Source organism: Poecile atricapillus, chromosome 24 (assembly GCF_030490865.1).
Source record: "Poecile atricapillus isolate bPoeAtr1 chromosome 24, bPoeAtr1.hap1, whole genome shotgun sequence".
Lineage (NCBI taxonomy): Eukaryota > Metazoa > Chordata > Aves > Passeriformes > Paridae > Poecile > Poecile atricapillus.
Window position 1 is genome coordinate 395631 of NC_081272.1, and position 22270 is coordinate 417900.

At 56.5% G+C, this 22270-nt stretch overlaps 1 protein-coding gene across 6 annotated transcripts in view; it reads left to right on the forward strand.

Moving 5' to 3' along the window:
* The window catches only part of PTPRU (protein tyrosine phosphatase receptor type U), a 54103-nt gene extending 34586 nt beyond the window's left edge, over positions 1–19517 (forward strand). For 2 of the 6 annotated variants that reach the window (XM_058856182.1, XM_058856185.1), the window contains exons 15-31: positions 1292–1449; positions 3179–3369; positions 4484–4556; positions 4695–4771; positions 5484–5501; positions 5881–5917; positions 6217–6314; positions 6393–6509; positions 7062–7216; positions 8497–8632; positions 8715–8864; positions 8968–9141; positions 9304–9444; positions 11799–11924; positions 14146–14303; positions 15345–15480; positions 16822–19517. In XM_058856182.1, the coding sequence (XP_058712165.1) occupies positions 1292–1449; positions 3179–3369; positions 4484–4556; positions 4695–4771; positions 5484–5501; positions 5881–5917; positions 6217–6314; positions 6393–6509; positions 7062–7216; positions 8497–8632; positions 8715–8864; positions 8968–9141; positions 9304–9444; positions 11799–11924; positions 14146–14303; positions 15345–15480; positions 16822–16884 (2008 nt within the window). In that variant the 3' untranslated portion in view covers positions 16885–19517. The remainder of the gene's footprint in view (positions 1–1291; positions 1450–3178; positions 3370–4483; positions 4557–4694; positions 4772–5483; positions 5502–5880; positions 5918–6216; positions 6315–6392; positions 6510–7061; positions 7217–8496; positions 8633–8714; positions 8865–8967; positions 9142–9303; positions 9445–11798; positions 11925–14145; positions 14304–15344; positions 15481–16821) is intronic. The other 4 variants (XM_058856184.1, XM_058856186.1, XM_058856183.1 and 1 more) reach the window with 3 other exon arrangements.
* The last annotated feature ends 2753 nt before the right edge of the window (positions 19518–22270 follow it).

Sequence of the window (22270 nt, forward strand, 5' to 3'; positions counted from 1 at the left end):
GGGTCCCTAACCAGAAGCCTGGGTGAAAATCCCTACATTTGGGACTGCTTTGTTGTTCACTCTTAAAAATGATGGAATATCCCCTTGGAGAAGGGTGCTGTGGACACCCACCACAGTGTGGTCACGCTGAGATCTGGTGCTGGTGCTGTCCTGCTGGGATGTCAGCTCCTGCCTGGAGTAAATAACCTGTGGGTGCCACAGGGGAGCCTGAGTCCTTTGTGGTGCATTGAATTTTCTGGCAGCTGACTTGCCCTGTAACCTCCCTTCCCAATGCTGGAGAAAAGGGGCTTATGCAATTTCTGCTGTTCTCTTTGCACGCTTGCCAGGAGGAACTACTATTCGTACTCCTATTACCCGTAAGTAATTGTCATTCTCCTGCTTTCCCTCCTCCTGGCCTCCCCCCTCACCCCTCTGCTCCAACAAGTCCTTATCTCTGCCAAGTGCATTTTAAGGGTCTCTTTGGATCAGGGAAAATAATGCTGCTGAGCTTGTTAGAGACAGAAGGCAGCATAAAGGGGAAAGGTCAGTGACTCTGGGTTGAATTCTGGATTTTAGCAGTGCTTTGCAGTGTTCCAGCCCCGCCACGATGCCAGCATGGGCTCAGATCTCCTGTTCATCCTTCTGGTTTAATCACTGTCTGCCTTTGGAGCCTGATGCTGCCTCTCAGAAACAGTCATTCAGGTTTCTTTGCCTGAATGACTTGAATTTGGGGTGTGAGGTTCTGTCCCAGTTGAGAACTCCTGGGATTTCCCAGCATCTTCATTAGATGTCTAAATGGGGGGAAAAGCCTCCACAGTGGGTGCTGAGCATGGGTTTACTCAGGGGGGTCCAGCCCATCCCTTGGGATGGATTTGGCCCCTGACATGGCTTTAAAATCACAGAATGGTTTGGTTTGGAAGGGACCTTAAAGCTCATCTCACTCCAACCCTTGCCATGGGCAGGGACACCTTCCACTAGACCAGGAGGTCGTGTCTGGAGAAATGGGACTGTGCTGGGGCAGATCCGTGCGATGGGAGATGGCTGGAGAGAGCTTTTGGAGCACTCCTGGCTGTCCAAGGGCAGGGGACAGGAGGGGATGTTGAGGTTAAGCAGCTGGAGTTGCTGCAGCCAGCGAGAGATGCCTCATGTGCGGCTGTGACCAGCCTGGGACAGCAGAGCACCAAAGCGTGATGACCACACTGCTGGAAATAATCCATCCTGCTCCCCGGAATAATCCAAGCCCAGGAGCTTTGAGGGGACCTTAGATCACCTGATGGTAAGCCCTGCTCACTTCTGCTCCTCCCCACTGCAGGAAGCCCGTGAATATGACCAAAGCCACCATAAACTACCGGCACGAGAAGACGCACATGATGAGCGCCATCGACAGGAGCTTCACTGACCAGAGCACCCTGCAGGAGGACGAGCGCCTGGGGCTGTCCTTCATGGACACCCACGGCTACGGCAACAGAGGTGAGGGTGGGAGCCTGGCATCCCTGTTCTCCTTCAACAACTGTGGGAACAGAGGTGAGGGTGGGAGCCTGGCATCCCTGTTCTCCTTCCACAACTGTGGACACAGAGGTGAGGGTGGGAGCCTGGCATCCCCATTCTCCTTCAACAACATATGGGAACAGAGGTGAGGGTGGGAGCCTGGCATCCCTGTTCTCCTTCCACAACTGTGGAACAGAGGTGAGGGTGGGAGCCTGGCATCCCTGTTCTCCTTCCACAACTGTGGAACAGAGGTGAGGGTGGGAGCCTGGCATCCCTGTTCTCCTTCAACAACTGTGGGAACAGAGGTGAGGGTGTGAGCCTGGCATCTCTGTTCTCCTTCAACAACTGTGGGAACAGAGGTGAGGGTGGGAGCCTGGCATCCCTGTTCTCCTTCCACAACTGTGGACACAGAGGTGAGGGTGGGAGCCTGGCATCCCTGTTCTCCTTCCACAACTGTGGGAACAGAGGTGAGGGTGGTAACCTGGCATCCTCCTGCTCCCATCCCACAGCTGTGGCAACCAAGGTAAGGATGGGGACGCTGGCATCCCCTGCTTCCTTCCAGCCACAGCAAAGGTGCCAAATAACCCCAAAATATCACAGGAGCAGCCTGCCAGAGCTCAAGGAGTGTTTGGACAGCTCTCAGGCACAGGGTGGGATTGTTGGGATTGCAGGGCCAGGTGTTGGGCTCGGTGGTCCCTGTGGGTCCCTTCCAGCTCAGGGTATTCTGTGACTCTGTTGAAGGCTTGGTGTTACACCCATGTCAGGATGATGTGTGTGGGCTCAGGGTCTGGCTGCAGCCCCTCTGCTTCTGGGTCAGTTCCACCTCCTGGTGTACGCTGGGGTTGGAAGCTTCCCCCAGCCCTCCCCACACAGCCTGGGCTTCGAAGGGTTAAAGAGCCCCTGTGCTCACATCAGAAGGAGACTGATAACTTCACACCCACTGGAGGATGTGTCTCCATGCTGATTTAGTTGTAAAATAACTCTTTGGATGCCCCAGTTTCAGCCATATGCTAATAACATCTGTTACAGTAACTGCAAGATGCCGCCTGCACGCGGCTCTTCCGCGCCGGCTGCGGGATTAATGCGCTTCCCACCATTGTCTCATGGATCATTAACGCCCAGAGGGCAAACTTTTCCTCCTCTTCATACACAGAGCTAGCTTAGGTGTATTTTTGCTTTGGTTGCTGTGCTTGGAACTCTCAAAGGCTGGTGGGGCTGAGCTGGGGAGCTTGGGCTGCCTGCCATGGCTGGGAGAGTTTCCATTGCCTGTGAACATCCTTAATTAACAAAGGGAAATGAATGACTTGGTGGCTGCTTGGTGGCTGTTTCCCCCCGTGCTTCAGTTTCTGTGCATTTAAAAGACAGTCACTAATCCTCATGGAAACCCAAGTGGATCCTCAGTGTGTGGCTGTGGCAGCACCTTGCTAATGCCAGCAATTAATTAATTTCTCATTAATCCTAGCAGCTGATGAGCCCCTTGGTCAGGTCAATGGGTGTGGAGGCACTCTCCTGTGTTGTCCTGTTGGTTCCCGCTGCCAGAGGGCAGGAATGGATGGGATGTTGGGAAGGAATTGTTCCCTGTGGGGGTGGTGATGCCAGAGGTTGCCAAAGGAAACTTCCCCCACCGCTCTGCGGGGTGCGAGGCGATGATGGGGACGTGGCCCAAGGCTTTGCTGCCCTGCCAGCCCCTGGCTGTCCCTCCCTCGTGCAGGTGAGCAGCGCAGCAGCGTGGTCAATGAGTCCAGCAGCCTCCTGGGGGGCTCCCCACGGCGCCAGTGCGGCCGCAAGGGCTCCCCGTACCACACGGGGCAGCTGCACCCGGCCGTGCGCGTGGCCGACCTCCTGCAGCACATCAACCAGATGAAAACAGCCGAGGGCTACGGCTTCAAACAGGAGTATGAGGTGGGGACAGCGTGTGCCAGCGTCTCGGGGGACTGGGAGGATGGACGGGGGGCTCGGGTAGGATCTGTGTGCGAGGAGAGGATGCTCCAGGGATGCTCTGGATGGGAGCTGGAGCTCACAGCTCTGGGCTGGCGTTGTCAGCATGGGGGATGTCCCTGACTCTGGATTCAATGGCTGCTGCTGGAGCTCTGGGTTATTTGTCAGCTTGAGCAGGTCCCTGTCTGCAGTGCATCATCCCAGCTCTCCTGCAAGGGCCAGGGCTGCTCCTTCCTTCCCCTCCCCTGGACATCACCGTGTCACTTTCTGCTCTCCAGCACACTTGGCTGTGAGAAGCGTGGCCATAGCCTAGGGACAAGCAAATCCTCTGCATTCTGGCAGCTCCAAGACCATGAAGATCCCGGGGAGAGGATGCTGGGGAGGGATTTCTTTCCCAAGAGTTGTTGGCAGCATCATGTCCATCCCAGCTGGCCAGCTCAGAGCACTTGTAACAGAGCAGGTTATTTCACAAGCCTCTGCCTCAGCACAGCCAGTGGGGTAATTTCCTGACTTCTCGATGTCCCACAGGTCTGGAGATTGAAACTTCCCAGTGAAATTACTGTTTAATGCTCAGCTGTTTCAGGAGCAGGAGCTCTCCCCCACTTTCATGCATTGGACAAACCAGGGCTTGTGATAATCATTAGTGCTCCTTGAAAAGCTGCTGTATGTTCTTGGAACTAGTCATTTGAAAGCACTCAGATATTATGGGAGGGGAGAAAACATGTAATTTCCTTCCACTTTCCCCCTCTTATGGCAATCTGTGAATGTCACTGTTATTACACACAAACCTGTTCTGTGATAGGGAGGGAAAGGAGCTGGGGAGGTTTAGCAAAAAAAAACCTACAACCAACCCTGGAAAAAAATATACCAGGCAGTCTGTAATTTGCTGGAAAATGGGCCCATTTTGTGCATGCAACAGGAGAGTGTGGCTGGCAGAGTGTGCTGTGAAGGTGGAGCTGGGACTGCAGGAGCCAGGTGTTGGGGTGGAGGGAGCACCCTGTGTCCCCAGGGAGCTTTTGGGGCTGGGGGGACCCCACAGTCCAGCCCTTGGCTCGAGATGTCCATCCTTTCCTTACAGAGTTTCTTTGAAGGCTGGGATGCTTCAAAGAAGAAAGACAAGACCAAAGGGAGACAGGATCATGTGTCCACATGTGAGTGCCTTTAGCAAAGCCTTAGACACCCCAAACAACTTGAGAATCCTGCATTCTGCAGACTCCTGGCCAGAGTGAGTGCCTGGGATGCCCTGGAGGGTGACCAGGCACTGCTGATTCCTCGGCCCCTTTCCCCAGACGATCGTCACCGTGTGAAGCTGCACCCGCTGCTGGGTGACCCCAACTCCGACTACATCAACGCCAACTACATCGATGTAAGTGGGGACAGGGCCTGTGTCCTTGGGGCTCTGGGCTGCAACAGGAGCTCCCTGTGGACCCTCCAGCAGCATTTGGGTCCAGGGTGGGCTGGTCAGTGCATCCCTGGAACCAGGGATTCCCTGGAATCGGGTCACGAAGGACCTGCCTGATTTGTGTTCATCAGAAGTTTCTGCTCATTGCATCTCTCCCTGCTCTGCTCTGTCCCTCCTTTCTCATTTCTCCTCTGCTTTTCTGTCCTTTTCCCCCTCACCTGCTCATGTGGCTGTGGATCTCCCTCTCCCTGGGTGGGGGCTGCAGATGGAGGACCAAGAGACCATCTGGGGCTCACACCGGGGAACCCCTTGATCCTGCTGGTGTGTGTGATCCTGGGCACAGCCCAGTCCTGGTGTTCTCTGAGATCAGTGTCCCCAGGAGTGATGTCCCCTGTCACCTCCAGAGCAGGTGCAGGAAGGCTCCAGTGTCTCCTGGAAGCAGCAGCAGCAGCAAATCCCACTCTTCCCTCCTGCCCAGAGGGTGTTGTCTTGTCAGTGGTGGCCTGATCCCAGTGCCCAAGCAGTGTCCCTCAGCCAGCCCTGTCCCCTGTGTCCTTTCTGCCCTGTCTGTCCATGGCCTGCTCCAGGGCAGGTGCTCTAACCCCTCTCTGCTCTGTGCCTCACTAATATCTCTGATCTTTTTCTCTCAAACCTGTGTCCCAACGGGATCCTTAAGATTCGGATTAACCGAGAAGTAAGTAGACTCTTCCCCCTCTCCTTCCTTCTCTGCTCCCAGCTCTTGCCAGGTCTCGCCCTGGGCAGTGTGGTCTAAACACCATCAGGGAGAGGCAGGCAGGGAAAACGTGTCCATAAACCTGGGAATGGCCCAGGAAATGGGAAAGCAAGGTCTGTGTGCCACTGGGGCATGGAAAGCAGGGCCCGTGTGCCCAGAGAAGGGTGGAATTTGACCCACAGGGTCATCCACTGAGTGTGGGATGGCTGCTGAACCTCCTGCAGGGGACTTGCAGCACCTGGCCCAGTGGCTGTGGGGAATCTCTACCAGTTGGGTGACTGGGAAGCGTCTTAAGGATCTGTGCCCCAGCTTGGGACTGATGTCTCTGCTTCCCTTGCAGGGCTACCACAGGTCCAACCACTTCATAGCCACACAAGGTGAGTCATTCCCTGCCCTCTCAGCCAGTGGTTCCTCAGCTCCTGATGTAGCAGACAGGTTTTGTTCTGGTGGGATTAAACCTTGTAGGAGTAGGAAAGGAAGGGAGGGGGGCCAATGTGGAGCAGCTCCCACCCCTCCTGCCTTCCCCTGGCACTGCACAGCCCTGGGGAGAAGGGCTTTGAAGTGCTGTGGAGCTCTCAGAGGCAGGAGGGGGACATGGTGGCACTGGGCCACTGCCAGGGCTGGGTTCTGGTGCTGGTGCCCATCCATCTGTGGGAGCTTTTACCGTGTCCCTCAGGGCCCAAGCAGGAGATGGTGTACGACTTCTGGCGCATGGTGTGGCAGGAGCACTGTTCCAGCATCGTGATGATCACCAAGCTGGTGGAGGTGGGGCGGGTAAGGTTCCCATCCCATCCCATCCCTCTGGGCTCCAGCTCTGCAGGGCCAAACCCCCATCCTGTGCTCTCCTTGTAGGTGAAGTGCTCCAAGTACTGGCCGGATGACTCCGAGATGTACGGGGACATCAAGATCACGCTGGTGGAGTCGGAGACGTTGGCTGAGTACGCTGTGCGCACCTTCGCCCTCGAGAGGGTACGGCCCTGCCCTGCCTCGGGGACAGACCCCTCCTCGGGCACCCTCACAGCCTGGCATTTTCAGAATCCTGTTTATTTAACCCAGTATAGCTGGGGCACCAGTCACTCCTTCCTTTGCCTCTGCCCTGGCTCTGCACCCTGTGCCGGGCAGGCGGCTCAGTCCCAGCTTTGTTTGGACAGTGAGAGAGTGTTTAATTGTGGTGTGAGTGTGCTGGGGGTGAAGGATGAGCTCCTCTGGGCTGGAGGTGATGTAGCCATCACTCTGCAGTGTGGTAACTGGAGAAGGAGGCAGTGCAATTTACCCCTTAATCTACAGGAATGTCAAATTACTGTCTGGTTATGGGGCAGGGAGACCCGAGGCTGCTGCCACCTCCTCCTTTTTCTCCTTGGTGGCTTCTAACCCTCCTGCAGCCAAGAGGAGAGAGCTGTGGGGCTGCCCAAGTGTGACTGCTGTGTGCTCCATCTGCCTGGATGCCGAGCTGGCAAAATCACGGATTTCTGAGAAAATCAAGCGTTTGAGTGACCCTGTGCTCTCACTCTTCCCTTGCAGCGGGGTTACTCGGCCCGGCATGAGGTGAAGCAGTTCCACTTCATGTCGTGGCCCGAGCACGGTGTCCCCTACCACGCCACAGGGCTGCTGGCCTTCATCCGCAGGGTGAAGGCGTCCACGCCGCCCGACGCCGGCCCCATCATCATCCACTGCAGGTGCGGGCAGCGCTCATGGGCGGGTGGAGGGCACCTAAAACTCATCCCCCTGCCACCCCTGGGCACTGACACCTTCCCCTAGTCCAGATCCCTCCAAGTCCTGCCCAGCCTGGCCCTGATGTCCCTCTGTGATGGCATCTGGGAAATGTCACCGCTGGCTGGTGGCCGCAGGGATGAGGGGCTGGGGCCGCTCCAGGGAGCAGCTCTGTGCTGGGGCTGTCCCAGCCTGTCACTGGTGACAGCTCTGTCCCACTGGGCAAGGGTGAAGCAGCAATGGGCAGCTTGACCAGTGCTGATGGTCAGGACGTGGGGCTGCAGGGGGCAGCAGGACAGCCCCGTTCCCAGGGTTTCCCACAGGGAGCCCTGCAGGGCTCAGCAGGGCGCTGGAGCTGGGAGGACACGAGTGACACATCTGAGCAGCTTTGGTGGCTCTCTGTGCCACCAAACCTGAGCAGGCATTCCCACACAATGGGCTAATGATTCTTCCTCCACTGGACAAACCAGGAGGAGCTGATGAGTGGGAGAGATTTTTTATTTTTTATTTGATTTCTCCCTGTCAACTGCCTCATCAGTGTTCATTCACCAGGCAGTGAGATTAGTGCCCGTAGTCTGTAATCACTGATAATCATGATGAGTGATTCATCAGCCCCAGAAATTAGTATTACACTGGAAAAAAACTGTAGGAAAGGAGCAGGGGGGTGGTTCTGTTCCTGACACATCATGGGGGGGTTCAGGGCACAGTAGGTCTTTGTGACTCCAGCCATGCCAGGGCCTGGGATGTCACCACTGCTGGGCTGGCTCTGGGCATCCTGCTGGGCTCTGCCTTACCCTGAGGGTCTCCCCTGGGGCATTCAGACCTGCTCATGGCAGGGGAGCCTCCCTGCTCTGCCAGGGCTCAGAGCAGAGCCCTCCTTGGTGCTTTTGGGCTGAGATCCCAGAGGGCTGTTAGCACTCAGATGGTTTAGTTGTCAGTTTTGTTGCAAAAACCACGTGTTCTGCTGTCTTAAATTAAAAATGAGCTTTAGGCGTGGGTGCCCACCCGCAGTCTGACCATCACACACCCTTGGGGCTGCAGCAGGGGTGTTTGGGCAGGTTTAAGGCTAAACCAGGCTCTGGAGGTGTGTGAGGTACTGGCAGCCCTGCGGGGGTGCCTGGTACAGGGTCTGTGTGTTGAGCCCACACCCACAGAGACCTTGCTCAGTGCCCAGCAGCGTTTTGAGCTGTGTGTGGGTGCCAGCACAGACTGGGAATGTGTTTGCTGTTTCCCCCTCCATCCCCAGTGCTGGCACGGGGAGGACTGGCTGTTACATCGTCCTGGATGTGATGTTGGACATGGCTGAGTGTGAGGGCGTCGTGGACATCTACAACTGCGTGAAGACCCTCTGCTCTCGGAGGATCAACATGATACAGACGGAGGTGAGCGGCTGTTGGGGACAGCCAGAGGTGCTGCTGTCACCTGGCTCTGGAGGCTCAGCAGTGTCCCCTCTCCTCCCCACAGGAGCAGTACATCTTCATCCACGATGCCATCCTGGAGGCCTGTCTTTGTGGGGAGACCAGCATCCCCGCCAGCGAGTTCAAGCCCACCTACAAGGAGATGGTGAGGATAGAGCCACAGAGCAACTCCTCACAGCTGCGGGAGGAGTTCCAGGTGAGCGCCCCAAAACCTCTGCAGCTCCCCCTTGTCCTCCCACCCCCCGGGCCTGTGCCTGCTGGGACTGGGCAGGGTTTGAGGGGGACCCGTGTGCCTGCAGACCCTGAACTCGGTGACCCCACACCTGGATGTGGAGGAGTGCAGCATCGCGCTCCTGCCCCGCAACCGGGAGCGCAACCGCAGCATGGACGTCCTGCCGCCCGACCGATGCCTTCCCTTCCTCATCTCTGTGGATGGAGACAGCAACAACTACATCAACGCGGCCTTAACTGATGTGAGCGCTCCCTGGGGAGGGAAGGAGCTGCTTCCCCTGCCCTCAGCCAACTTTACACAGCAAAACTTTGCTGGGTTTGGATTTATGGCCTGGTGGGTGTGACAGCAGTGCCTGCAGTGTCACCACCGTGTCCTTACTGGTGCTCGTCTCTCGTCTCTGCAGAGCTACACCAAGAGTTCTGCCTTCATTGTCACCCTGCACCCGCTGCAGAACACCACCACCGACTTCTGGCGGCTGGTGTACGACTACGGCTGCACCTCCATCGTCATGCTCAACCAGCTCAACCAGTCCAACTCTGCCTGGGTGAGTGCTGCTGGCTCCATGGGTGCCTTCATCCTGCTCCATCCTCGTGAGTGCCTCTGTCCTGCTCTGTCCCCATCGCCCTGCAGCCCCTTGCCTTGCTCACTCAGCAATTTCCCCTCTGCAAGGGGACACGGGACTGTCTGCAGCGCTCAGGGTTTGTCCCCTGTAAGCACAGGGCTGGCCAGTTGGAGCCAAAGAGGTGTTGAGCAGCAGCCCAGTGTGGGTGCATGGTGCTGGTGTTGCACTGACATTGTGCTGGCATTGGTGCGGTGCTGGCTTTGAGCTGGTGTTGGCATTAAATTGCTGTTGGTGTTGGCATTGGTGTTGGCATTGGTGTTGGCATTGGTGTTGGCATTGGTGTTGGCATTGGTGTTGGCATTGGTGTTGGCATTGGTGTTGGATTGGCAGTGTGTTGGTGTTGCATTGGTGTTGCATTGGTGTTGCATTGGTGTTGCATTGGTGTTGCATTGGTGTTGCATTGGTGTTGCATTGGTGTTGCATTGGTGTTGCATTGGTGTTGCATTGGTGTTGCATTGGTGTTGCATTGGTGTTGCATTGGTGTTGCATTGGTGTTGGCATTGGTGTTGGCATTGGTGTTGGCATTGGTGTTGGCATTGGTGTTGCATTGGTGTTGGCATTGGTGTTGCATTGGTGTTGGCATTGGTGTTGGCATTGGCAGTGTGTTGGTGTTGCATTGGTGTTGCATTGGTGTTGACATTGCTCCAACAGGTCCGTGCTCCCCGAGCTGGAGGCAGCTCTGCTGGGGTCTCACCTGAGCAGAATTCCTGACAGGATCCCTTCCCTTCCCTCTGCCATTTCTCCTCATCACTCAGCCCTGCCTCTCTCGCTGCCTGTTCTTCAGGGGTGTCTGAATATTACAATATTACAATATTACAATATTACAATATTACAATATTACAATATTACAATATTACAATATTACAATATTACAATATTACGCTGGGTCCTAAATGTTTACTGGTGTCAGACCAACAGGTGATAAATCAACCTTTCCAGCAGGCAGCTCCAAAAGGTGACTTTGAGGGTACAGCCCTCATTTGAACTACACCTTGCCAAGGGAAGCTTTAATATCCAAATTACAGTTGTGAGTCTGGAGGGCTCAGAGATCTCAGAGATTTATAGCCCCTATTAATAACCAATTATTCCTGAGACACGTTTGCCGTGCAGTTGGGCGCAGGCCGTGGCTGACCTGCGTTGCTAAATGCCCTGTGAAAGTGTGGTGACAAACATCATATATTTTGTGTCGGTGCTGGTTTCCCAGCTGTCACACTGTGAAAACAATCTCAGCCATGCTCCAGGGACCGAGCCATCCATCAGTGCCGTGACAGACACAGGAGGGGGAGTTGCTCCCCAGAGATGCCGGTTGGGGTTGTTTTGGCTTGGTGGGATGTCCCGGGATGGGGAGCGCTGACATCCCATGGTGCTGTCGCTGCTGTATTATTTTTATTTATAATAGTGGCTCCTAAAGCCAACAGGGCTTGAGAGGCAGCTGGGAGCAGGCCAGCCCTGCTGCATCACTGTGCAGGATCAGGTCAGTGCAGGAACTGTGGCACAGCCCATCCCACAGCCCCTGGGACTGCAGTGTCCGTTCCCAGCAGTGGCAGCTGCTGTGTCCGTGCAGTGCCAGGGGGCTGTGTGGGTGCTGGGGGTGGGCCTGACCTTTCATCCCTGATCCCTCAATAAGCTGGGACATCCTCCAGCCACTGATGTGCTGAATGAGAAATGGCATTGTGGTCCAGCTCCATCCCTCCCCGGTGCCCCCCGTCCCTCCCCGGTGCCCCCCGTCCCTCCCCGGTGCCCCCCGTCCCTCCCCGGTGCCCCCCGTCCCTCCCCGGTGCCCCCGTCCCTCCCAGTGCCCTCCATCCCTCCCAGTGCCCCCCATCCCTCCCCAGGCCCCCCATCCCTCCCAATGCCCCCGTCCCTCCCCAGTGCCCCCCATCCCTCTCCAGTGCCCCCATCCCTCCCCAGGCCCCCCATCCCTCCCCAGGCCCCCCATCCCTCCCAATGCCCTCCATCCCTCCCCAGGCCCCCCATCCTTCCCAATGCCCCCGTCCCTCCCCGGTGCCCCCATCCCTCCCCAGGCCCCCCATCCCTCCCCAGTGCCCCCCATCCCTCCCCGGTGCCCCCCATCCCTCCCAATGCCCCCCATCCCTCCCCGGTGCCCCCATCCCTCCCCGGTGCCCCCATCCCTCCCCAGACCCCCCATCCCTCCCCAGGCCGTCCCCTTGCCAGCAGCCCCCGGGCTCCAGCCCCAGCTGCTCCTTGCTCAGCCGTTTCCTGATGCCATTCCCTGTGTCCCAGCATTCCCAGTCACGGTGAGCTTCTCCCCACAGCCCTGCCTGCAGTACTGGCCCGAGCCGGGGCTGCAGCACTACGGCCCCATGGAGGTGGAATACATCTCTGGAGTGGCGGATGAGGACGTCATTTCCCGGCTCTTCCGAGTCCAGAACATCACACGGGTGAGCTGCTTGTACACACCACACAATCCCAGCGTGGTTTGGGTTGGAGGGGAACTTCAAAACCACATTGTTCCCACCCTGGACAGGGACACCTTTCATATCCCAGGTTGCTCCAAGCCCAGTCCAGGCCTTGGACAGTTCCAGGGATCCAGGGACAGCCACAGCTGCTCTGGGCACCCTGTGCCAGTGCTTGGCAGCTCTTCTGGTGGAGGAATTTTCCCCTAATACCCTTTCTGAACTTCCCATGGTGCAGCTGTTTTCTCTTTTTTACTCACTTGTTACCTGGGAGAAGCGACAGACCCCACCTGTGGGCAGATCCCACATTTTGGGGAGTTGTTGAGAGCAGCAAGGTCCTTCCTGCCTGCTGGGATCTCCAGAGCAGTCCCAGCTCTCCTCCTGCCAGAGAGGAACTTGTAGAATTGCCATTGCTCCATCCAACCCTTCTGGAGCTCCCAGCTCCTTGAAAGATGTTAGAAACCTGCAGGAAGATTTTTCCTCTGCCTGAAGATCCATCTCTGCCGTGCTGCACACATGGCACAGGATGGACACTCCCCACAGGGGCACAGCAGCTCCCCTGGCACCAGCAGAGCCCTTTCCCTGCAGGATGAGAAGATCCACACGGATTTTTACCCTTTGTCAGTGTTTAGTGGCTGGTTAAACTTGCCTGGAAAGAAGAGAAATGCAGGGCAGCCGGGCAGGGATGTGGTGACACAGAGCTGAACAGGGAGAGAAGCTGATTTACCTACAAATGGCAGCTGGGAGGAGGTGACAGCCCTGAGGTCTCTGAACTCCTGATGGTAGCCAAGAGGCTGAGGCCAGTGCCCCAGTGAAGGTCACTGGGCAGATGGGAATTAGGGAGCTTGGAAGGGAACGTGTGGCTTGGTTGAGAAGGTGCTTTAGCAGGGTGCCCGGGGCCAGAGGAGATAAATCCTGATTATCTGAACTCTTAACACAAAGAGGGTTTTGGTTCACGCTCCCTGAGGGAGCATCTGGCATTTCCTGGGTGTCAGCACAAAATCCTACACCAAATATGCTCAGCTCTCAGGTGGTAGAATATACTCTGGGCTAAATTAAAATGCAGCGTGATGGAAATCTGTGGATTGACGAGGAGATTCCTCCAGGGAGCAGATTGCTGGAGTAGGGCTGGGAAATTCATGGAGCCACTTTGTGCCAAGCCTTGCTGGAATGGAGATGGGCTTTGGGGCTGTCACAAGTGCTCCAGAGCTTTCACCTCACTTCAAAGCAGATCCCAAAACTTTCCTTCCCAGGCTGTCAGAGGAGTTTTCTTCTGGTTTAACTTCATTTATTTGTTTCCTCTTCCTCCTCTGCCTTCCTGGCTTCTAGCTGGAAACAGAAACTGGAGCCTGGGGTGCTCAGCCCATCACAGGCACATCACCAGCTCACATCCAAGCTCCCAAACAGGTTCAGAAAAGCCCCTGTTTAAAATGTGCAGCTTGGAGTGGGCACCAAATGCCCCCAACTCCCAGTCCCCAGGAATTCCCAGTTCCCCCACAGGATCACCTGGCCCTGCTGGGTGGAGAAGGTCTGGTCTCATCCCACTCAGCAGGCACCTGGAGCTGGGTGAGCAGAGCCCTCCAGAGCTGGGTGTCCCCCCTGGTGCCTGACCCCCCTTTCTCCTGCACGTGCTCCCCACAGGAGCTGTGAGCCCCAGGCTGTGTCTGGAGGGGGTGAGCGTGGTCCCATCCCTGGGATCTCCGAGTGCTCCTGAGCAGGAGCCCCACATCTGCCCAGCTAAAGCTTGCTGAGCTCTGTGGATGTAATCCTCCTCCTGGATCCAGCTAACCAGATTAGCTTTCCAAACTAACCAGATTACCAGGTATTAACTCTCGCCTCCGTGGCAGCCTCTCCGCAGCCTCACACTGAGCACGGCAGAACCACATCCCGTGGATCTGGGGCATGCAGAGAGCAGCCCTGGGGAGGCTCAGGGGCCTGGGAACAGGTTTTGGGGGATACACAGACTGCCTAAGGTCTGTGAGGTTGGAGAAAGCAAGTCAGTGGAGTTCTGCTGGGTGGGATGGGGTGGTGGAACGAGTGTGAGCTGGAGGCCAGGGCTGAACCATCCATGTTACAGCAGCAGGAAAGGATCTTCCTCTCCATCTCTGTCCATGCATGACAAACCCCTCCTTGCCCCCGTCACACCTCCAGTGGAGGCAGGTGAGGGCAGGCTGTGGGTTCCAGCTGAGGAGTTTTGCTTTTCCAGTTGCAGGAGGGGCACCTGATGGTCCGGCACTTCCAGTACCTGCGCTGGTCAGCCTATCGAGACACCCCGGACTCCAAGAAGTCCTTCCTGCACCTCCTGGCCCAGGTGGAGAGGTGGCAGAAGGAAAGTGGTGATGGCAGGACTGTGGTGCACTGCTTGTGAGTGTCAGCTGGGGAGGAGCAGGCTGTGCTGGGGGAGAGAAGCCTCCAGAGTCCACAGCTGTGCCTGGAGATCCTCCACAATGGGGGGACCGTGTCCCCAGATGGGGCTGCCTCTGCCACAGGATGACTTTTGGCTGAGGCACTCTGGTCACCTCCTGAGATGGATGCTCAGCACAGGGGACACCAGCCTGCCCTTTGTGCTGCTCCCCAGCCTTGGCAGAGGTCCCAGCCCTGTCCCCACATCCCGGGTGTGCAACAGGCAGGAGCTGTGCCACTCCCACCACTTGCTGCCCATTTTGGAGGGGGGAACAGAGAATCAGAGTGATTTGGCTGGGAAGGGACCTTAAAGCTTGTCTTGTTCCACTGGGAGGGACATGCCAGGGTGCTCTGAGCCCTGTCCAGCCCAGAGATGGTTTCCACCCCTGTCCTCCCAGTGGGACTGGCTCACAAGCACCGTGTGTGCTCCCCTTGGATGGGACCCAGCACGTTCACAGATGGGGAGAGACAGCAGGCAAGCCTTTAATCAAAAACTAATTACACCCTTGTCCATCTTTGTTAGCTGAAGATGCTTTACAAAGCTCTGGCATCGTGTTCTCTCTTCCTCTCCCCTGTTCCCATTGCTGTCAGGCTTCAGGTGTGGTGCTGTGGGAACAGGGGCTCAGCCTGGGATCTGGGGAGGTTCCCAGTGAACTGTGTGGAATGTGGGGCAGCAGCACCAGGTCACCAGCCCAGGGTCACCCCTGGGGCAGGAGGGACACAGCAGCTTCCCTGAGGTCACAAGGAGTTGATCCATGGCAGGGCTGGGAACTGAGCCCAGATGAGATCAAGATCCAGCCTTGGTGATCCAGAAAGGTGTTTTTATGCTCTTGTGAGGGTTGGAGGGCAGGATCATTGTTCTGCCACGCCATGGGGCAGGTTCAGGTACAAGCCCTTGCTGTGGGACATCCCCTGGGATGCAGGGTTGGATAGAGAGACTTGGAGGTGGCAGGAAGGTGCTCTGATGCCACCTTCTCAGCCCTGATGTGTTTGTCCCACCAGGAATGGAGGTGGCCGGAGTGGCACCTTCTGTGCCTCCACCATGATCCTGGAGATGCTCAAGTGTCACAACATGGCAGATGTTTTCTTCGCCGCCAAGACCCTCCGCAACTACAAACCAAATATGGTGGAGACCTTGGTAAGCGCCAGAGCCTCCCTGTCCCCCCTGGCTGCCGGTCCTGGCAGCTGCTGGGGATGCTCACCTCCCAAAACTCTGCCTTTTCCACCCCAAATCCTGATCAGCATCATGGGCATCCTCACAGCAGCGCTGGGCTGGGCTGGGCAGTGAGGCAGCTCCTCAAAGCAGCCTGAGGTTTGTCTTCACCCAGCCGTGCCTGCACAGGCTCAGAGTCAGTGCTGGGATTGCTGGAAATCCTCCCCAGGAGCTGTAAGGCAGAGTCACATTAACCCTGGGATGCAACTGTGGTTCTTTGGAAGCTTTGTGGCGCTGGGAGCATCGCAGCTGGGAGCTGTGGGTGCTGGTGTGGAGTCAGATAAATAATTCCTGTTGGAAATATAAAAGGGAATGAGTGCTTGGAGTGAAATGAGTGGGTGGGAGCAGCAATGGAGTGATGTGTCCCGAGGAGGCTGGAGCTGGCAGCAGGTCAGGGCAAAAAGCCCCTGCCCCAATTCAGGCCCCCGATGATGGAACAGGGGAGGGAGCGGGCGCCTGTTCCTCCCTGTGCTGGAGGCATCCAGGTGCCTCACGGTGTTCTAAAAGCAAGTCAGCTGGAAATGTTTACCCTGTTTGCATCATAAAATCCCTAAGTTGCAAAGTGAAATGGTTTTGAGGAGGGGATGTGATTTGCATTAGGAATTAAAAGCGGAGGAGAAGGTGAGGGAGGGGAGCAGGGGGAGGCATGCAGATAATGGAAAGATGATGTGACAAGCATGAAGCCACCAGGCACATTGGTCTGAATTGCAAGGGTATTATAAAAAGGCAACATTTCCCATCAGGACATGAGCCTCCTCCCGCCTCAAATGAACCTGAACTGGCTGTTCTGGGAATCTCAATCTCCCAGAGTCACCGGGAGGCCAGATCCATGCCTGGTGTAAGGAGCTCAGCCCAGCAGAGAGCACTTCCCACTGCCTGCGCCTCTTCCCCCTCTGTTTGCCCCGGGGGTTATTTTTATATGATGATAAATGGAAACAATCCTTTTCCTTAATCCAAAAAGCATTATGTGCTTTTAATCTGGGCTGCTGCAGCCTCCTCACTTTGAAGTCCTTCTCCCCCTCTGCCTGCTCCCACCTGGGATGCCGTGTGGGATAACAGGATTTCCGTGCCGGTGCTCAGGCTCCAATCCCCATCCTGTGGCCAGGTTCTCTCTGCTGCTGTCACACCCAGAGCTGTCTCGGGGCCCCAGCAGCCTGACAGGGGCCTTAGGGCTGTTGAGACGTGCTTTTCCTCAGCTGGGGATACCTTTGGGAATCGGCTCCCTCAGGGGTGTAACCCCCTCTCTCCTCTCCTCTCTCCCAACAGGAGCAGTACCATTTCTGCTACGACATAGCCCTGGAATACCTGGAGTCCCTGGAGAGCAGATAGCACCTGGCCACCAGAGGGGCAGCAAGGGCTTGGGCAGGAGCTGTGCCAGCCACACTTCCCAGCTGGACACTGTGTCCCTGCTTGGGGTGGGGAGGGAAACAGCCAAGGAGCCACCAGGAAACTCTTCGGATCCAGACAGCGAAGGGACGTGGAGATGTGTTGGCCACTCTCCATCGTCACCCTCCTCTCTCCTTTCCTCCCTGCCCTGGGAGGATCCCAGAGCTCATCCCGTTCCCTGGAATGGCAGCCTGGGCTTGGTGTGTGCGGGATGAGGCCCTGCAGGGTCTCTGCAGCTGCTGGAGAGGAGCCCAGGGAGGGAAGGAACACCAGGCCAGAAGGAGCTGGGGCTGTTTCCCAGCAGGGAAGATGGATACTGGGAGATGTTGCTCTTTTTCTGTGGAATTGAAGCTGCTCCTTGAGGAGCCTGGAGGCTGCCAGAGGTGTTCCCTCGGTGGGATTTGCTCTGAGCCGGAGCAAAGACCCCCAGGAGCTGTTGAGTTTCTGCCTGTTGGCCCCATGAGTTGGATCCTGTTGTAGTTCTGTGAGTTCTGAGCCTCTGTGTATCCAGGCCTGGACAGACAGGGGTGAGGCCACGCCGTGTCCCTCTGCAGGGACTGACCTGGACCCTCCTGGTGCTTCCACAAAGCTTTTGAGGGGATGGTTCCCCAGCATCTCCACACCTTCCTCTCAACCTGTAGCACTGAACTCCTCCTGATGTCCCACAGGCCCATGGCTCTGTTTTTAACCCTTTCCTTTTGTATTTTCCTTCATTGCATTTGAAGCAAAATCCTCAAAATCTGGGTCCATCCCAAATACTTCCTGGGCAGTTTCCCATTGATGCTCTTGGCTTTTGCTGGGCCTGCTGAGGTGGGAGGATCGATTTTGGGTGGTGTTGGCTTGGGCTGAGCTGTGCTCTGGGGCTGCACAGGGGACGGTGCCCACGCCCCTGTGCCACCAGGGCTGGTGGCTGAAGGTTCCTGATGGTTTTTAGCTCCATCCTGCTGCAGGTGGGTGTGAGATGACACTTTTTCCATCTGATGTTGAGGCAATTACAGGGACTCTGCTCTCAGCCTGGTTGTAATAAAGTAAAGAGCCTTGGGCAGGTGCAGCCAGAGCGATCCAGCTCTGGGCTCTGCCCAGGGAACTGAGGGAGGTTGGCTCTTTCCTGGGGGCCAGGCAGAACCCTTCACCATCACTTTTGGGAGGGATAGAGCAGATGAGGAACTCCAGATGCTGGAGGTTTCGTGGGGGCAGCCCTGTCCTTCATCCATCCTTCAGCCCCATCCTCCAGCCCCACTCCCCCCTGCCTGCCTGGGGCTGGAGATCCCTTTGCCCAGGGAATTCTCCCCAGGGAATGGTGAAGGCTGCCCAGCTGAAGTGGCTGTGCTGGAGGAGCAAACCCAGATGTTTCCATCCATCTTCTCCAAGGGTGAAGGAGAGCAGGAAGAGCCACCCGTGTCTCCCCTTGGACAATGTGCTCCCACTGTGGGGATGGGGATTTCAGCACCAGCCCAGACCCTCGGCTCTCCCTCCTCCTCCCTGAGGAATTCCCAGCCTGACAATAACTTATTCCAAGGGCTATATGACCTCATTCCTTCCTTCTTTCCATCCCTGCTCTCACCTGCTGTGTGCCCATTCTGTCTTGTCACCCCGAGGTGTTTTTTACCCCCAAATGATCCGGCTGCACCAGTACCCACACTGGGATAATGTCCTTTTCCCAGTCCCCATCTCTCCACAGAGCTGTCTGTGCTGTCCCAGGGAAGGCTCTGCATGCAGGAATTGTTTGGTTTTGTGTGAGAAGGGCTGGGCTGAGCCTCTGAAATCCCTGGGAATGGGATGGTTTGGGAGCTGTCCAGCCCCTGGAGCTGGAGGGATGCTGCTGCCCGTGGCACCCACATCGTCCCCGCGGTCCAGAGGGAGGGAGCGGCCACAGGGACAGGTAAAGTATTGCCAGAAAGAGGAAAAGGAGGAGTTGAGACCTGTTAGTCCTACAGAGACAACAGAGACTGGAGGAGTTGTATATATGTTTTGAAATCAAGGTTTTTTCCTTTTTATTTTATTTTGATACCTCCTTGCTGTGTGTCTCTGGGTTTTTAGGGCATCTCTGGTGCAGGGCAGGTTTTGAAATCCAAGTGCTATAAAACCCAACCCATCTCCAGCTCCTGCTGAGATGCTCCTCTGACACGAGGCAAGGACATCCTGTACATAGAAATATATATATAGAAATCTATATATAAAAATATAAATACTGTTCTTAAGATGGATAATGTTTATTGGTATTACAGATTGGAGTGGTGCTTTTTTTTTGTTAAATAAAAACAAAACAACAAAAAAAGGAAAAAAAATTGAAACCCAAGAAAAACACCAAATTGGAACAATTTTGTCTATATGCAGTCAAAGTGATCCTGAAAGCTGGGAGCATCCCAGAGCTGGTGGGATTGGGAGCACGAGGCAGCTCCAGCGTGGAGGAGGAGGATGGAGCAGTGGGACTGAGGGAGGGACATGTCTGATGTGGATTGTACCACGCACATCCAGCTGTTGTTAACTGGTTTTTTATTATTTTGTTATTATATTATTTTTGGCTTTCTTTCCTTTTAAGAAAATCAGTTGCATAAATAAATGTTCCAAATTTGTGGTGGCCTCTGGAGTTCTTTCTGGCTCTGAGCTGGGAGCTGTGATGTGGGGAGCCCTGAGGTGCAGGAACAGCTTCTCTCTTCCTTTCCAAGGGTGTTTTTGGGAGTAGATTTGCAGGGCCAGGTTCATGGCACAGAGGAGATGGGGTTGCCTTGTGCTCCCAGAGCTTTGCTGTCCTCCTGATCTCAGACTGGCCACCCTGGCTGCCCACAGCTTCTGATGGAGCTTCCCCGCTGCTGGAAGAGGTGGTGTGGAGGAAAAGGAGCCCCAGGGCATTTCCCAGCTGGAGAATGAACTCCTGTTGTAAGAGCTTCAGGAAAAGTTGCTGAATTGTCTTTGGTGATTTCTTTATTACGAAGCAGCCTTCAGTTAAATGTGTTGTGATATGAAGCTCTTCCAGTAACACTTGAGTCTTAATTTAATGGAGACCCAGGAAAAAAATCTAATTGACTTGTCAGGATTGTTTTTCATCTTTAATTAAGGCTCATGAAGGAAGCAGTAATTACACTTTACTGATAAATAATAAAAAGGGGATCATGCAAATTTAAACGGAGTCCTGCCCTTGGGAAGGGCTCTGGGTGTGTGGGGTCAGGCCGGGCAGGGCTGTCCCTGGGGCTGAGCTCCGTGTCCCTGGGGCTGAGCTCTGTGTCCCCAGGGCTGAGCTCCGTGTCCCCAAGGCTGAGCTCTGTGTCCCCAGCGCTGTCCCCAGGGCTGAGCTCCGTGTCCCCAGGGCTGTCCCTGGGGCTGAGCTCCGTGTCCCCAGGGCTGTCCCCCGGGCTGAGCTCTGTGTCCCCCGGGCTGAGCTCCGTGTCCCCAGGGCTGAGCTCCGTGTCCCCAAGGCTGAGCTCTGTGTCCCCAGGGCTGAGCTCCATGTCCCCAGGGCTGAGCTCCATGTCCCCAGGGCTGAGCTCCGTGTCCCCAAGGCTGAGCTCCATGTCCCCAGGGCTGAGCTCCGTGTCCCCAAGGCTGAGCTCTGTGTCCCCAGCGCTGTCCCCAGGGCTGAGCTCCGTGTCCCCAGGGCTGTCCCCAGGGCTGTCCCCGGGGCTGAGCTCCGTGTCCCCAGGGCTGTCCCCAAGGCTGAGCTCCGTGTCCCCAGGGCTGTCCCCAAGGCTGAGCTCTGTGTCCCCAGGGCTGTCCCTGGGGCTGAGCTCTGTGTCCCCAGGGCTGTCCCCAGGGCTGTCCCCAGGGCTGTCCCCGGGGCTGAGCTCTGTGTCCCCAAGGCTGAGCTCCGTGTCCCCAGGGCTGTCCTGGAGGGCAGGGTGGGCTCAGGCTGCTCTGAGGAGAGAGACAGCAGCTGCTCCCTCCAGAACTGAGAATGGTGGCTCATTAAGGTGAAAAAGGGAGCAGTTCTGGGGACGAGGGTGGTGGCCCCTGGGTTTGGTGGTTCTCAGAGGCCCCGGGAGCTCAGGGGCTTGGCTGGCATCAGTGTCCTTCCTCACTTCATTCCTGCAACTCCTGGAAGGGGCACGGCCACCCCAGAGAGCCGGGACAGGAGCAGGTCCAGGTGCTCATCCTGTGGAGATGTCCTTCTGTCCCACCTTGGAGTCCCCAGCGTGTCCTGGTGAGTGCCCTGCTGGGGGTGACTGGGGAGGGTGGGATGAGACCCCTCTGTCCCTGCTGTGCACAGCCAGGAGAGCTTGGCACGGCCACTGGAGGCCCTCGGCTTCTGCTGCTGCTCTGCCAGGCCTGGCTGGATTGAGCCTCTCCAGGGGCATTTTGCATGTCAGTAACTAATCCAAATCCATGTCCAGTGCCCTACTCTTGGGAATTGCCTGCCAGCTCCACGCCTCCTTTGTGCTGTTATCTGCAGCACACATGCCCGCTGGAGCTGGTGATAATTTCCCTAAGCCAATGTCATGGTATTGTTGGAGGTGACCTGGATATTCTCGTTCCATCCACAGGCTCATTCCCTAATCCTGGCTGACAGACAGCCCTGGAGGTGCTGGGGAGTTCAGCCCCAGCCCAGGGGGTGCAGAGCAGTTGATAAAGAGGTGGCAGCTGGGGACCCCTGTCCCAGCCCTCTGTGCCTGCCCACGGGGGCTGCAGTTCCTGCTGGATGCTCAGCTTTGTCCTGGCCATGCTGCCCCTGGAGAGCCACAGCCCCAAAACCTCTGCAGGACACGATCTCACCCACACAGCTATCGAGGGCCATGAGCCAGGCTGTCAAAGGAATGGTGGGCAGGGATTCCTCCTCCTCCTCCTCTCCTTCAGTGCTTCAGGAGAAGTGGGTCCCACCTGGAGCCCCAGTCCCGTCCCTCCCAGCAGCTCGTGGCACTTCAGCCCTCTGAAGTTTGGGTTTGTTCCTCTTGCTGTGGCACTTTGGAAGCTGCCTCGAGCCAAGGGGCAGAGGCAGGGCTGGGGGAGGCTGTGCTCTACCCTCCTGATTAACCTTGGCGGGTTAATTCATGACAATGAACCCAAATTCAATTCCTTCCAGTAATTCCAGTGGCCCTGGCATGTCCCTGCGAGGCCAAGAACTGCCCTGGCCCAGGCTGGGCTCATCCTCTCCATCCCCTCTCTGATCCCTGTCCTGCAGAGACCTGAGGAGACTGGAATGGGGACAAACCTGTCCCACTCCTGTCCCTGGGCCAGGGCCACGTGCCCAGACCACCCCTCCATCCTTGCTTGGTTTGTTTTTGGGGCACAAGTGTGGGGAGGACTGGCTGGGATGAGATTGCTCCCATGGGATGGGAGCATCCCTGGGGATGCCCAGGGCTCCTCATCCGTGGTGGGCACAGGGAGCAGAGGCTGC